Here is a 16113-nt window from a genome sequence, read left to right on the forward strand (position 1 = left end):
GCTGCACTCGGCAAAGATCGGCGCTTGCCCGCCACCACCTCCAGCCTGTGAGCGCACTCCGGTCCCACACAGGCGACAGCTGATGCTGGCCGCTTCCAAACTTGCAATAAGCGACATCTTCTCTGGTTCACATCTCTCTCGGACTTTAACCTTATAGAAAACGAATGTAGAACTTATCTAATCTTAGTTTGGTTGTAACTATTGCAAATGCAAGCCGGGATAGCCCTCTGCACTCAGGCTTACAGTTATCAGGTGCATGGAACGGGGGCAATAGCTATATAGTTTTACGAGGATAGCTGCAGTGTACTAGATAACTGCCTATCGGGATATATCTAAAGGCTTTTTTTCGCGCATCCATAAGCGGCCATTTTGCCTTTCTTTCTTTTCTTTTTTGTAATTATTGAGTGAGAATGGGACAGGATTTAATTTCACTGATTGCATCGGTTTCATCTAAAGGTAGGTCACTTTGCAATGTGTAAGTGAAGTCTGTACAAATGTATGCAGTACCGGTACTTAAGCGACACACTGTAGCAACAAAGTGTAAGTTAATAAACTCGTGGATTTTGCAGAGACGCGTTTCACTGGATTACTGCAGGACACGATTGTGCAGATCTCCCGGCATAGCCTCTCAGCAGGGATGTTGATGTTAAATCGCTGGATTGTGATTGAAGATTTATTTATTTATTTATTGCTGGTACAGTCCTATCTATAGATCCGATATATTTCAGTGTTTCTCGAAGTTGAGTCATGATCATGTAGAGACCTATGGTTTAGGTGAATGGCACGGTATCTAAAGCAATAGTTAAAAAACAGCAATAAAAATTTGTAGGCAACAGAAGAAGAAAAGATTTTTAAACTTCTTTGTTTTTATTATTTTGCCCTTTTTGTTGTCTGACACTTGTTAAATTGGTTTTTTAGTTGGTTGTCTGTGCTTTCACAATGATGTGTTTGTTGTAATTATGTTCTACTTTCTGAAAATATCACAGCCCTGCTTGTCTCTGTTAAAGGAGTCTTTATTATTATGACCCCTGTTATTTTATTTAGATGACATGATGTGTTTCTGTGAGACTGTGCAAATGAGCTGTGGTTTGAAGTTGATTCGTTGCTTCACAGCCTTTCTCATTGTTTCAATGCAAAGTGTGAGCATCATCATATCAATGTAGTGATAATAACTCCCTCTAAAATGTTTTTGTGCCTGATCATCCAAAGTTTTTTTGTTTTGTTTTTTTATCAGCAGAACATACATTCCTACTGAATGACCAACTAAAATCAAGTCCTTTATTTTAATTGTGATTCTTTCCAAATACAGGGTGACTGGATGATGGGATAGTGATGAAGCCCAATCGGTGGGGAAATATGCACCCCCTGCCCAGCTTCTCTCTTCCTTTCCTTTTTATTTTCTTTTTCTTCTTCCTCTTCATATGTTTCCACTCAACCCATGCCCAGCTTCTGACAGATTCTAGAGCAGGGCAACGCTTGCTGCTCTTCACTCAGCCTGCATATAATGTGTCCATTTTTGAGAACTCTGCTGCAAGAACCTATACCAAAAGTGAAGCCAAAATGGGCATCATTCTCGGGCCACCTTGGTCTTTTGAGATAAAATACTCCATTGTGTTGGGAGACATTGAAGGCATCTTTCAGGCTGAAGATTTTGTAATGGGAGATTTTTGTTTTCTCCGCATATGCACTAATGGAGGTAGTGGTGCTATACTGAATCGGGAAGTACAGGATAATTACACTCTGACAGTTAAGGCCTCGGCCCCAGGAGGCCTAGAGGCTTTAACCACTGTTTATATCAAGGTCTTGGATACAAATGACCTTCGACCTCTATTTTCCCCAACTTCCTACGCATTTGTTGTTTCTGAGAGTGCCCCTCTGGGTGCCAGCATAGGACGTGTGACTGCCACAGATGCTGACGTAGGCTCGAATGGAGAGTTTTACTACTTTTTCAAGAATAAAATAGATCTTTTTGCTGTTCATCCGACGAGCGGGGTCATCACCCTGACTGGTCGACCAAGGATGGACAAACAGGACCGATTTGAGCTGGAGGTACAGGTGGTTGACAGAGGGATGAAACTCTATGGGAACAGTGGTATCAGCAGCACAGCAAGGCTTGTACTAACTGTGCAGCGAGTAAATGAATTTGCTCCCGTTCTTAGTGCAGTCGCTGTTGTTCCATCGTGGGAAGAAAAGAATCCCGTGTATGCAGTAATTAATGTGGAGGACAAAGATGAAGGAATATCCGGAGATATAGAGTGGGTGTCCATCATTGAGGGGGATCCCTTCGAGCAGTTTGTGGTTGATCGTTCGCCTGTTGGGAACGAGTACAGAGTTAAAACGTCGGAAGCTGTCAGCTGGGATACATTCCCCTATGGCTGCAACTTAACATTTCAGGCCAAGGACAGAGGTATGCCTCCCAAGTTTTCTAATACCCAAATTGTTCAGTTGTTGGTTACAAAACCGGACCCAGTGATGGCGAGTTTCGAAAAAGATGTTTATATAGTCACGCTGAGTGAAATCGCTCCCCCAGGCTCTGTTATAGCGATGGTGAAAATATCCCCGGCTCCTCTGAGAGTCAATTACAGCTTCAGCAACCCTTCAGATCCAGTGTACTTTGATATAAACCCTTTGACTGGAGTTATTATGACCACCAGGCAGCTTACAAGGATATCACAGGATTTCATGGTGATGGAGGTAGTTGATATGATAAGTGAGCAGCGAACAAGTGTCCAAATTCAAATCGAGGATGCTAATGACAACTCTCCAGTGTTCAACAAGCCATTCTACAATATTGTCGTCAACGAGAGCGTACCTGTAGGTACTGTTGTCCTTGTGGTCTCTGCTGTGGATGATGATAAAGGGGAGAATGGGTATGTAAGTCACACTATTAGTGGTGAACAGTCTCTTCCATTTAGCATAGACCAGAAAACAGGGGAGGTGAGAATTACTAGAGATCTGGACTTTGAATCATCAGATGATATCTACACTTTCGCAGTGCGTGCCTCTGACTGGGGTTCACCCTACAGAAGGGAGAGTGAGGTTAATATCACCATACGTGTAATAAATATCAACGACAATCAGCCTCTTTTTGAGAAGGTTTCTTGCAGAGGGATGATAAGCCGTGATTTCCCTGTCAACCAGACTGTTGTCACCTTGTCAGCAATTGACATGGATGAGCTAGGACTAGTTGAGTACAAGATACTCTCTGGGAATGAGTTAGATTATTTTAACTTAAATCCAGACTCTGGGGCTTTGTCACTGAAAAGATCGTTAGCAGTGGATAGTTTAAAAAGTGGTGTATTCAACTTCAAAGTTGTTGCAACAGATGGAGAGATGTTCTCTGATCCCACATTTGTGAATATATCAGTGGTGAGGGGTAGGATTCCCCCCAGAGGGTTCAACTGCAAGGACACAAGGGTAGCCCAGCTTTTGGCAGAAAAAATGCTCTCAAAGGCATCTGCTATGGCTAGACCGAGACCAGATGAGAGCTACACAGATATTTTCTCTACGAACAAACAGCCTCCACAGTTTGAAGCCTTGCCTACAAGCATTCTCGTGAGAGAAGACCTCATTCCCGGTGCCAGTGTATTTCAGGTGCGAGCGCGAGATGGTGACGCAGGCTTTAATGGCCGCGTTCTCTTTTCCATTTCTGATGGTAACAAAGAAAACTGCTTCAATATAAACATGGAGAGTGGGCTGATAACTATACTGCGGCCACTCGACCGTGAACGAGTGGATCGTTACTTCCTTAATATCACCATCTATGATCAGGGCATTCCTCAGATGTCCAGTTGGAGATTACTGACAGTGATCATTGAGGATACAAACGACAATGACCCTCAGTTTTATCAGGACAGCTACTCTGCCCTTGTTTCAGAAAACTCAGCCATTGGCATGGAGGTTATAACCATCACTGCATTTGACAGAGACATGGGTCAGAATGGACAGCTCTCCTATATAATGCTCACCAGTGTTCCTCAGTTTGGGATTGACAGTGAAACTGGAAGTGTATTTGTTGCTAGCCAGCTGGATAGAGAAACATTTCCAATATTCATATTGAAGATTGAAGTCAGAGACATGGCTGAAAGAGGCACTCGAAGGTCCTCAGTGACTACTCTAAGTGTAATCTTGGAGGATGTCAATGATTGCGCTCCAGCTTTCATCCCTACCAGCTATAGTGCTCGAGTACTAGAGGATCTCCCGCCCGGGACTGTGATTACCTGGGTGCAGGCTCAGGACCCAGACATTGGACCTGGAGGACAAGTTCGATATTCCTTAATCAATGACTTTAATGGCACTTTTGAGGTAGGTGATGACACAGTGTGAACAGAATCTTGCACACGTTAAGATTTTTTTTTTTACATTTATTGAAGTATAGATTGTTTATGATGTAATTATTTTTTATAGATCGGTCCTATAAGTGGAGTATTGAGAATTAGAAAGGAGTTGGACTTTGAGAAACAACAGTTTTTCAACCTGACGTTGCTTGCTGAAGACAGAGGAATCCCCAGCCTTAGGAGCCAGACGTTTGTGGAGGTAGAGGTGCGTAGCACACATGCTCAAATATTCTACATCTCAGGGATCACCATAGCAGATCATCTGCCTCTATCTCACCCTATCCCTAGCACCTGTCACATCAATCCGCTACATGTCCTCCTTTACTTCCTCCATAAATCTTATGTGTGATCCTAACTGGCAACTCCATATCTAACATCCTTTGTAAAATAATTTCATCATCCCTCCTCTCCACACATCTAAACAGTCTCAGTCTTGCCTCTCTGACTTTGCCTCCAAACCGCTTAACCGGACCCGTTCCTTTGACATACTTTTTTCTAATCTTGTCCATTCTGGATACTCCCAGTGATCTTCAGCTCTGCCACCTCCAGCCCTGCCTCCCAAATGCAAATAATCAATTTTGTCAGCTTACATTATTATCAATAATTTGGGGTGTTAAGGTTCCAGTCTTTTTGTTAGTGCCACCGTCTCCAAACCATACATCAAAACAGGTCTCGCTACCATTTTGTGAACCTTCCCTTTAACTCTTATTGTTATTCTTCATTGGCAAATCACCCCTGAGGCTTTTCTCCACCCACTGCACTCTTTTCTTTACCTCTCTTGTGTGCTGTCCAGAAAAAAAATCCAATGATCAATTTTGTCAATTTACATTATCATTGATGATTTGGTTGGTTATTTTCAAGGTTGCAGTTGTTGACAAGATGTCCAATTGTATTTTTTTTAGATCTTTCTTCCTTTAATTCTTCGCTCATTTTTATGACACCGGTTAGATAGATGATTAAATGCGTGACAGCATTTAGCTCACGGTACATTTAACTTCCAAGACAGGGAATAACGTGTACAAAAGTGAAATATACAGATGGTCTACTGATGCTACACAATTGCATACTACAGATAATATCACACAGTTTTTCTGTCATAATTAATGTGCACCATTACATTTCTTCAGGTGGTGGATGTCAATGAGAATTTGTATGCACCTTACTTCTCCGACTTTGCTGTGAGAGGCTCAGTGAAGGAGAACTCTCGTGCAGGAACAAGTGTCATGACTGTCAACGCTAAAGATGACGACAAGGGACGAGATGGCGTGCTGAAGTACTATATCCAAGGTGGCAGCGGCCTGGGCACTTTTACGATTGACGAAGACACAGGTGTGACACAAGATCAATTTCTAAGCCTATTTATGTAAAGTGAAAATCCAATAACCCATAGTGCCATGCTTAGAATATCAACATCTAAGTTTTTGCATAGGAAATATTTTCACATGCCTTTCAAGATGGCTTGCCTAGGTTTTTATTTGATTTGTTTAATTGTAATTTGTAGAGAAAGTATGGCCACTTGTCAGTTCTTGAGTCAATGTGAAAATGTTTGTTACAGAAAGAAATTCAAAGAGCGTGCGAGGTATAGCGACAGTCACTGTGTTAATGGGGCCTCACGTGGGAGCTGTGTACTGGGAGATCATTACTGTAATGAGGGCAGCATGGCAGCCACATTGGCTGGGCCTCAGGCCGCTCTGTACAACTCATCCAGTGCTGAGCGGCTAACATTGATCAAGGCTCTCCTGCACAACAGCCCCGTCCTTCCCAAGTACGAAGAAATCACTATGACTTATTTAAGGAGGCCTGACCCAAAATAAGCATGCACACTCCAACTTTCCTGCAGTGTGAAACTGCTGCTGAAGACATGTTGATCCAAACAAGAAGCCATGACTCACTCACCCAGGGATAAAATGAATCAAATAGCAAATGTGAAAATAGGACGCCTCATTTTAGTGCATATTGGGTCATGTACTATAGCTGTGCAACTTAAATTTTAGTCTTAACTGTGAGTATTGTCTGAATGTTAGGGGCTAACTACTGAAGATAGCACAGATACAAATGCACAAAACATCCACAGTGCCTCCCCCTTCCCCAAAAAGGTGCATGTCATTAAATGTAAAACTTGAAAATTAATAGCATGAGCACATCAATAAGATCTTATAATTTGCTTTTTTTTTTTTTTTTTTTTTTTTTTTGTTAAATCAGATAAACAGCTGTGTTGTGGGCACATGGATGTATGCTTAAACATTTATAGCTACTGTCATCAATACTTTTTCATGAAAACCTGAAAAAGTGTGACTAAGAACTCTTTCTTTTCCACCAGTCATGATTGCATCATTGCAGTCTCTGCTTTTGTCCATCATACCGAAGCTTTTAAACCTAACAGTTCAGTGTCTGTCCATGGTGCTGAAATGCTGAACCTTCATGCTGAAACCAGACCCTCATTTGCTCTTCCCTACATATAGTGAATGAGACTTAATATACTTGCAGGTAGTGAGCCTTCAGGTTCTCTTTCTTCTTCACATGGCAGTTTTTTTCTAATCCCATCTTAAAATAAATATACAGCTTTTGCAGTTATCGCTGTTGTTTATATTTTATTTGACACATCCATATTTTAATTTTGAATAGGAAACCTAGTTTCCCAGAGTTAGTATTGCCTGTCAAACCATTCACTGCATACATGAATAGTTTTAAATAAAAGCCACCAATCACTGTCTAAGCAGATGTGGCAAAAGTAAACAATACAACAAGGACAGGCGATGATCATGTTGTGATCATCATGCTATTAGAAAACTGTGCATTAAATAAAATGGTTAATTTTTGTAATTGCAAGCTTTAAACAGCTACATTTATATATTTGCATACTCTATGTATGCTGTGTACTCATCAGTAAAACAGTTTTACAGTGCATGTACTGATCCATACAAATGCCTGTAATAGTATTTGGGGTTTTTATTCCCTGGAGTATTAATACCTCAGTAAGGAGCATCAGAGCCAGTGAGAACGTTTACTGAGTGTAGATTTTCCAGGGGAAATCAGACTGCTTGTTAGAGCAGAAAGTGAAGGGAGAGGGAAGTGGAAGTGAAGCGAAGAGAGGAAGGAAAAGCATGCAGGGGAGTCAGGAGTACATAAAAAGTGTCAAAAGAAAATACAGCTTTCTTCCTCCCAGACCTATATATATATATTTTAATGTCTTCTGGAAAGTTTTTCTTTTTTTAACTTAGAGTTTTTTTCCCTAAGCATGTGAAATGCTAATGCCTTTTACTATCGAAGGACACGATACAGTAAGAACATGCCAAGTTTTCCCTTATCATCAAGTGCTTCATTTTATCGTGTAGAAGTCAACGTTGTCAGGCACGGACAGAGTAGCACTGCTTTGTACTCCCACCATGCATTTAGCTGCCATGTTGAGTGGCTTTGCTCTTGCTGCTTGTCAATCTGTGGCTCTTAGTGCCAGAACTAAATATGTGATGAGAGAGTGAGATGGACAGTGAGTGAGAGTGAAAGGGACAGAGAGAAAAATAGAAAGAATGAGAACTCTCTTTTGTTTAACCCGTCTCAGCTAATGCACCCCTTACTCCCACCCTCACTTGTAGTTTGTAAATCAGCTCTTTGATGCATCATGCATAGCCCATGACACCCCTATTGTCAGTCATAGCTGCTGTTAATGAGTGCCCTCTTTTCCCGCGTTTGATATTTAGATGTTTAAATGACTCAATCATACGTGGGTGGAAAACACATGGGCTAACAGAAAAGAAGACGGATCTTCTCTGGCTTTAAACCTTAGCTCCCCTGCACTTTGAACAAAAATTTGTATTCCTGTCATTGGTTTGGGTGGAAAGCAAGCCCTGCAATTTCTCATTGGACAGCTGTCAAACGCCACTGCTCCTCTATTAGTGGGTTTGCAAGCTCCAGGATTTGTCACAGTCAGGATAAGGCATTCTTTAAGTTACAAGCAAACACTTTTAAAAAGCACTCAGTCTTCATTTATTAAAATGAATAGGCCATATATTTTTCTGATGTCCTCTTTTATAGCACATTCAGAGCTATTCAGTTGTGTCTCAATAGAGAAATGCACACAATATTTTGTCATCAATCTTAGGATCAATTATTTGATATGGAGACATTAATTTAAAAATGGGATCACAAAACCTGTTTCTCAAGAATGGGGATGGTGAATAGACGCGGCAGATGGATGTAAACCCAACCAAACGCTGAAGTTCCAGATTAGAAAATGTGCTGTGACCCTTCAATTTTTTTTGTTCACTATTTGAAGTGTGTTATTTATGGTGAGAATGGATGCTGTCGAGTCAGATTTATATTGAATTCACTGAATAGTGCCTGTCGGTCTTAAAGTTCAAAGAGCTTTGGAAACAGCCAGCTCTGTTTTCCTTGTCTCTCTGTCAAGCTGTCTGACAGAGATGAGGTTTGAAAAGGACATGGTCAAGGACGACAGGGTAAGGGTGTATCTTAGCAAACACTTTTACTATGCATTGTGCGTGTCCTGGGCAGCGGCTTAGTCATAATCAGACATACTGCCACTTTCTGGCATAGTCTGATTTATTTGTGTGTACCTGGGGATGCAGATCTTGTGGATGAATTGAAGGCAAAGTTATGCAACAGATCTGCCGTATGACAAGCTTTCTTTCCTCCAACACCACAAACAATTATTAAATATGTCTGAAAAGATAAATCGCTGTCTTTTTCAGCATATTGAGAAAGAAGAACTGATGTCAAACTTGTTCTCAGGTTTCTTTGAGTACTTTGTTGTAGCATTGAGCATGATACTCCAGGGGTTGGAGTTCCTAGAGTTCCTCTTAGAGTTTTGACTAGAGGCGTTCATTTTTTCATTTGGTTAAGGGAAATGATACCCAGTTTAGCCTCATTTTTGCCCCAAAAGCCAAAATTTCTGCTATATATATATATATATATATACACATATATATACACACATGTATATATACACATATATATACACATGTGTATATACATATATATATACACACATGTGTATGTATGTATATATAAATAATGAGCTTATATTCAGATTATGTACGGATGATCTGATGCACTTAAAAGGGTTTAAAGAGGTTTTTCTGCTCTTTGGTCTGTGCAAGAAAAGAAAAGAAATTATCGTAAGTATAGCCATCTGAGAGAACCACTACTTGTGTTTCAGACCATATTTTCTAAGGGGCAGCAGGAAGCTGGGAAGCCAAAACACTTTGTCTCAGAAAGTACCGTAGATAAATTGAAGGGCTGCATCAAGGCACAGCATAAGATAAATAAGGAAATGTGAGTTAATGTACTGCTACTTTAGTAAAGTCTGAGATTAAAACATGGAGCTGGAAATGAGCACAGTAGATCACCTTTTCCTAGCACTTCTTTAGTTATTTATAAAGCAGCAGCTTTTCTTTTATGGTACCTACAGTACTGTGCAAAGTCTTTGGCCACCCCTCATGCCTTTATATTTTGCTTCCAAGGAGCCAGACCTATAGTTTTTAAAGTTGTCTTAATCAACAGTTATGCAGACTTTCCGAAGGTCTTTCAAATTTTTTCTTTGGACGTTGGCTGCTTTTTCACTCACTTTCAGCCCAGTCCCTGTGACCATTTTCAGAGCAATGTTTATTCTTGTCTGTTAAACTACTTAACACTGGGCTACGACTTAATAAGCCTTAAAAAGGCACTCAGCTCAAGCGATGAACTAGTGTTGGGTTTAAACATTAGACAACTTACTAAAGAACCAAGTTTAAATTGTATCTTTAGGAACTTTTTAAATAATGATGCAAAAATACATCATTTGTTCCAATTTCTTTAGTTTAATCTACATAAAAATGCCATCGATTACACATTTTCACAGCCATGAAATAGTGTTTTCTGCACCAACAATGTAATTACTAAATAGCTTTTAGCTGAAAACTTGGCATATTTCAGTATGGTGTTCAGTGTTTCCTTAAAAAATGGACAAGTGGAGGACAAAAGAAACATCTACAAGGCATCAACAGTATCTGAATGTTTTGTCCTTTAGAAATAGGAAAAAAATCTGGATTTTTGCAATGTACTGTAAATGGTTGTGGTTATAGAATTTTTTAATGATTAGGAATTTAGCATCACAATAGGCTAGACCATCCAACTGCCAATACTCCTGTGCAGCCATTCTGATATAATGAAGAAGATCTTAACCATGAAATAAAAACATTAAAAAAACCAATTAAATTTGAGCTTGCTCACCTGCCCAAGTTCAGCTTGTGTGACAGCTTGTTGGGTTTAAATGTATGTAAACCTAAGCACAAATGCTGTGCATGCTCATGCTGTGCAGGCTCTCTATGTCTCAAAGGAGCCTTTATTTAACAGGAGCTTGCAGATCTGGTGAGAGTTTGTGTTCCTGAGCTGAAACGTTTTTTCAGCCTGCGTGTTTCTGTCTGACTTGTCTTTATTTTTTACTGATAGAAATGATACTGCGAGTGTTAGTGTTCTTTTTTTTGGATTTCTGCAATGTATACAATGTCACACTAATGTAACACATGCCGTTGTGTTTCTACAATGTCATACTCTTGGGAGCGGATAGAAAAGAAACAAATGAACCCTAAAACTGTAGACCGTGTGTGCATGTGTCTTTTTTTAAATGGTTTTGTGAAAAGTCCTGGATGACGGATTTTCTTTTTTTTAAAGTTGTGTCCATGTGTCAACCATTGTAAATATTCTCTTTGTCCCCGAAGAGGTCACCAAAACTGTCAGCTACTCATTTTCCTTAAGGCCACTAAGCACACGCCAGTCAATATATGTGAATGTCTGGGTGTCTTTGTGTGTGCATATATATGTGTGTGTGTCTTTATTGGTGTAGGGCAGCTCAGGGTGCATTTAGCACTAAGCAAATAGCAGTGGGAGCAGTTTGGTCAGTTGTGATTAGCCGTAGAGAAGCTGAAACATTGAAGGTGACTACAGTGGCACCACTAATGCCTGTGAATGTCACTGAAGCCAGGACACAAAGTTTTAGTCTAAATTTGTGTGCTTGCCTCTGGAAACTTAGTATTCAAAGACATTCCTAAGAGATCTTTTAAGGATTGTAATGTATTTTACAGATAACAGCCAGTTTCTCTCTCTCTCTTTTTCTGGCACTCTCTCTCTCTCTCTCTCTCTCACACACACACACACACACACACACACACACACACACACACACACACACACACACACACACCCTTAATAGATAAGTATTCAAAGCCAGGTAAAAACTGCATTAATCTTTCTCTCTGCTTCAACAGGGGTGATTTACACTTCTGGTATCCTGGACTGTGAGACCAAAGACTCCTACTGGCTGACTGTCTGTGCCATGGACAGGGGGGTTCCACCTCTGTCAGCTTCTGTTGAAGTCTTCATCCAGGTATAGAATCCACTGCCTATTGAATCATTCTGTTAAATACATTTACCCACATAACAAGCAGATAATTTTCCCTTGTAATTTTAAGCCTTAAATGGATGTCCCCAAAGTGTGCTATTACTAAATACACCTGGTACATGCTGCTGGTAGCAGTTTGGATGTCTTTTTGTCGTCAGAACTGCCTTATTTCTTGGAGACAGAATCAACAATGCTCTATTGGACTGAGAGCTGGTGACTGTGCAGGGCATTTGAGTACAGTAAACTCATGTCATGTCCAAGAAACCAGTATGAGATGATTTGAGCTTTGTGACATGGCAGAAGATGTGATCACTGTGATCATAAAGGGATCATCATCAGTCATCATCAATACTCAGAAAGGCAGTGGTGGTTAAACTATGTGGTGATTAAACTATGCTCTGTTTGTGGCCCAAGATATACAAAGGAAATATCTCCAAACCGTGACACCAGCAGTCTAAGCTGTTAACACAAAGCAGGGGCGTATGCTTTCATGTTTTTTAAGCCAAATTCTGACCCTGGTGAGGCCATACGGACTGTAGCCTCAGTTTCTGTTTCTTACATGGCTGGAAGGGCCCCAGTGTGGTCTTCTGCTGCTGTAGTCCATCTGCTTCGGCGTTCAACCTGTTGTGCATTCAGAGATGTTCTTGTATCCTTCTTTGCTGTATGGAGTGGTTATTTGAGTTACTGTTGCCTTCCTGTCAGCATATCATTTTGACCTTGTCTACATGCCTTAATGCATTGAATTGCTGCCATGTTTATGCCATGGCTGATTGGATATTTTCATTAATGAGCAGCTGAATAGATGTACAAAGGGCCAGTGAGTGTAGATACAAAACAAAAAAAACAAAGTTCAAGTGATCTTTGTATGCCAAGTGCCATTAGATGACTGGTACAGTAGTCTTAGCCATCACTGAGCTTCTGTAGACAAGAAGTCTACAGGGTAAGATTGTTTTATATTCAAAATATGGTTTGCCAGTGTGTTACTCCCTTAATTTCACTTCCAGCATATCCAATCGCATTTTAATTGAAAATATACCAGTTTTAGGTCATTTCAAGTTTATCTGTGTATTTATTGTACATGGAAAAATCATATTTAGTTATACAGGGTACAGTTATGCACTTTTTATGCGTAACTTCTCGTTAACTACATTAAAATTATGTCAGGTTATAAACTTTTCAGCTTTTTTAACTGTAAAAGTAGCTTATTTTTCAATGGCAGTCACTGATAAAAGTTTACAGCCAGTCAACGTTACCCTCCAGGGTAATTTTGATGTTTATACTATAAAATTCTTGTAAAGCATTACATCCAAACAGTATGATGCCAAACGAGTGTGTTACTCTCTTGATTTCTGTACTCAGCACTCAGTCTGTAAGCAAGAGATACACTGTATGGGAATTCTCTGCTTCAAGTTTTTTCTAATTTATTTGCCCTTAAGTTTTTCCACCGTCTAAACACTCAAATACACACATAGTTGCTACATCACTGCTCCCCCTTTGGGGAAGAGTTCAGCTGTGTATAAAAGGGAAAAAAAAGACAAGCAGCCTTTTCTGGCTTCAGGATATCCACGTGTGGTTATGTGAGTGGGTGCTTTACTCCCGGCCTATTCATCACATGGAAAAATGGGGAGATTAATCAGGCACAGGTGCTTCTGTTCACCGGCTGAACTGTCTTGGCTCTCTGTGCCTTCCAGCAAATGCTCAATCAACCCACTGCTTGCCATAAATATTCTAGATCTATGCTGTTAGAAGGGAAATTAATTTGGAGTGTGACATCTTTGACATTTTCTGGCAAATATATTTCCATTTTGTGATTGATAACATATCAACCCAGACCCAGACTGATTAACAAAGATACTAAAATCACAACAGAACAATATTACAGTGCGTGCAAATTCAGAGGGCTACTATCCATGTATTTGTTGCCATTCCAAGATCCAACTCAAATGATGAATATTTATTGCCTTTTTCTCCTCTTTTTCTCCTCTTTTTGCTTTGTTGTTTCATGTCTTCTTTTCTTCTTTGTCTCTGCTCAGGTAGAAGATGTCAATGATAATGCTCCCCTCACCTCAGATCCTATCTACCACCCGACTATCATGGAAAACTCTCCAAAGGATGTGTCAGTCATTCGTATTCAGGCGCAAGACCCCGATCTCACTGCTATACCCAGTCGTCTGAGTTATCGTATTACTGCCGGCAACCCGCAGAATTTCTTCTCTATTAATCCAAAAACAGGTGAGGTAGTGTGTGATGTGGTACTAGTGGAGTGGAAAGGAATGATGAAAGAAAGAATGGCCTCTCATAAATGCGCTTCAGGCATTTCATTAACAAGCTGGGATTAAACAGAACAACAGATATTACACAGATACGAGCTGTATGACAGAGAACAAAGAAATGAACTGTATCTCGCGTAACAGCATGCAGCTTCTACCTGATACTCCTCTGAGCTATTCACATGTTCTATTCACAGCAGTTATATTTGATTGCTTTTGATGATATGTATTTAAATGTTAAGCTGAAAAGGTGTAGAGTTAAAAAAAACTGATGCTGGCTAAATGTTTGAGGAGTATTACTTTCAATTTGGAAATAGGATTTATTGAGATAATACCAACCCTGACAGAGGTTCACCATAAGCTCTCTATTAGATATTGGATCAGTGGAGGGTTTTAAACATACTGGGCTTATGAAATTATGCCCAGATAGCCTGTTGTTGTTTATTAACTTTGCTTAGAAATGCATGAGAAATTAAAGTCAGTGAATGTGTATAAAATATTTTGTGAAAGCATATTGTCTGCGATTAATTGAATAATTTTACTTCTATGCCAATATACTGTTATATTATAATATATCTGTTTGTGTGCGGGGATAAATTCTAATTGCATGTTAAAACATGCTGATTTATGTATCAGTCAGTAGATATTTCATTTTTATGCAGTTTAATTGGATTGGGATGAGTGCATTTTTAAGGTGCGCCACTAATTTGGCATTGAACTCTTATAAATAATGTCAGAGTTGTGATGGATGCTTTGAGAGAGAATCAAAATAGAAACAAAAAAAAAATCTTGTTTTGGTAATGGCGCTTATATAGCCTTGAGTCATAGACTGTTTATAGAAGACAGACGTACCCCCACCATGCTGTCAAACATTAGATTGTTGGCTGCTGTCTTGGACCCAAGAAGTATTGTGGCCATCGTTTTTTGTGGTTTTTTTTTTTTTTTGTGAAGGAAAGGTTGAGAATCAGCTAATGATACCCATGAATAGCAAGCTTAGTTAGCAAGATTAATCTACAGTTCTTTATGATGTGAAATTTCAATTTCAATTTCAATTTCAATTTTATTTCTATAGCACATTTAAGAGTCACAGGTACAACAAAGTGCTTCACAGACGAGCCATATTTGCAGATTTACAACAAAAGAAAACAGTCAACAACAAAGAAATACAGTTATAGGATGGTAATATTATAACAAGCACGAACCGGGAGGAAATTATACTAAATAGTTTGAAAGGCGAGCTTAAACAAATGGCTTTTTAACCGTGATTTGAAAGATTGAATAGTTTCCGACACACAGACATCAACTGGCAAGCTGTTCCAAAGTTTTGGTGCAGCAAAAGCAAAGGCACGATCCCCTTTCGTCTTTAGTCGAGACATTGGTTGCATTAGGAGCCCCTGATTAGAGGATCTGAGTGCCCTTGAGGGGATATATAAATTAAGAAGGTCAATCAGATAACTAGGTGCCAGGTTATTTAAAATTTTAAAAGTGTATAAAAGGATTTTAAAAACAATACGGTATTTGACAGGAAGCCAATGGAGGTTAGCTAGAATAGGAGTGATATGATCCTGTCTTCTAGTGCCGCTTAAAAGGCGTGCAGCGGCATTCTGGACTAATTGTAGGCGTTGGATGAGGGACAGTTGCAGGCCTAGGTAAAGAGAATTACAATAGTCCAGCCTAGAGGTTATAAAAGCATGAATGAGCCTTTCAAGGTCCTTGTGTTGTAAGTAAGGCATTGCCTTCGAAATTTGGCGTAGTTGAAAGAAGCTGGTTTTTACTACTGCAGCCACTTGCTTATCTAATTTGAGGGAACTGTCCAGCACTACTCCAAGATTTCTTACAGTAGACGATAGGTGACTGGCATAAGAACCTAAGGTCTCCGATAGCTGTTTCAACGGCATGTGGCTACCAAAGACGATCATTTCTGTTTTATTTTCGTTGAGGGTGAGCGAATTATGCAGTAGCCAATCTTTGACGTCACACAGACAGTTAAGCAATGGCAATAGCGGGGATTGGAGATCCAGGTTATTAGTTTTCGCTAGCAGGAAAAATAAGCATAGAACAAAAAATTTTGACTAGGGATGTGTGCAACTGGTTGACTCAAGGTTTAAATGTT

The 16113-nt window shown here is 39.8% G+C and overlaps 1 protein-coding gene across 2 annotated transcripts in view; it reads left to right on the forward strand.

The window, feature by feature from the left end:
• Positions 1 to 2: 2 nt before the first annotated feature.
• Positions 3 to 16113, forward strand: part of LOC102298422 (protocadherin Fat 3) — a 69063-nt gene continuing 52952 nt past the window's right edge. Inside the window, exons 1-6 of one of the 2 annotated variants that reach the window (XM_005928028.3) lie at positions 3 to 456; positions 1310 to 4305; positions 4408 to 4542; positions 5465 to 5666; positions 11597 to 11715; positions 13764 to 13962. In XM_005928028.3, the coding sequence (XP_005928090.1) occupies positions 1333 to 4305; positions 4408 to 4542; positions 5465 to 5666; positions 11597 to 11715; positions 13764 to 13962 (3628 nt within the window). In that variant the 5' untranslated portion in view covers positions 3 to 456; positions 1310 to 1332. The remainder of the gene's footprint in view (positions 457 to 1309; positions 4306 to 4407; positions 4543 to 5464; positions 5667 to 11596; positions 11716 to 13763; positions 13963 to 16113) is intronic. The other variant, XM_005928029.3, reaches the window with a different exon arrangement.

Source organism: Haplochromis burtoni, unplaced genomic scaffold (assembly GCF_018398535.1).
Source record: "Haplochromis burtoni strain Fernald_Lab_line unplaced genomic scaffold, NCSU_Asbu1 Contig_109, whole genome shotgun sequence".
NCBI classification, from domain to species: domain Eukaryota; kingdom Metazoa; phylum Chordata; class Actinopteri; order Cichliformes; family Cichlidae; genus Haplochromis; species Haplochromis burtoni.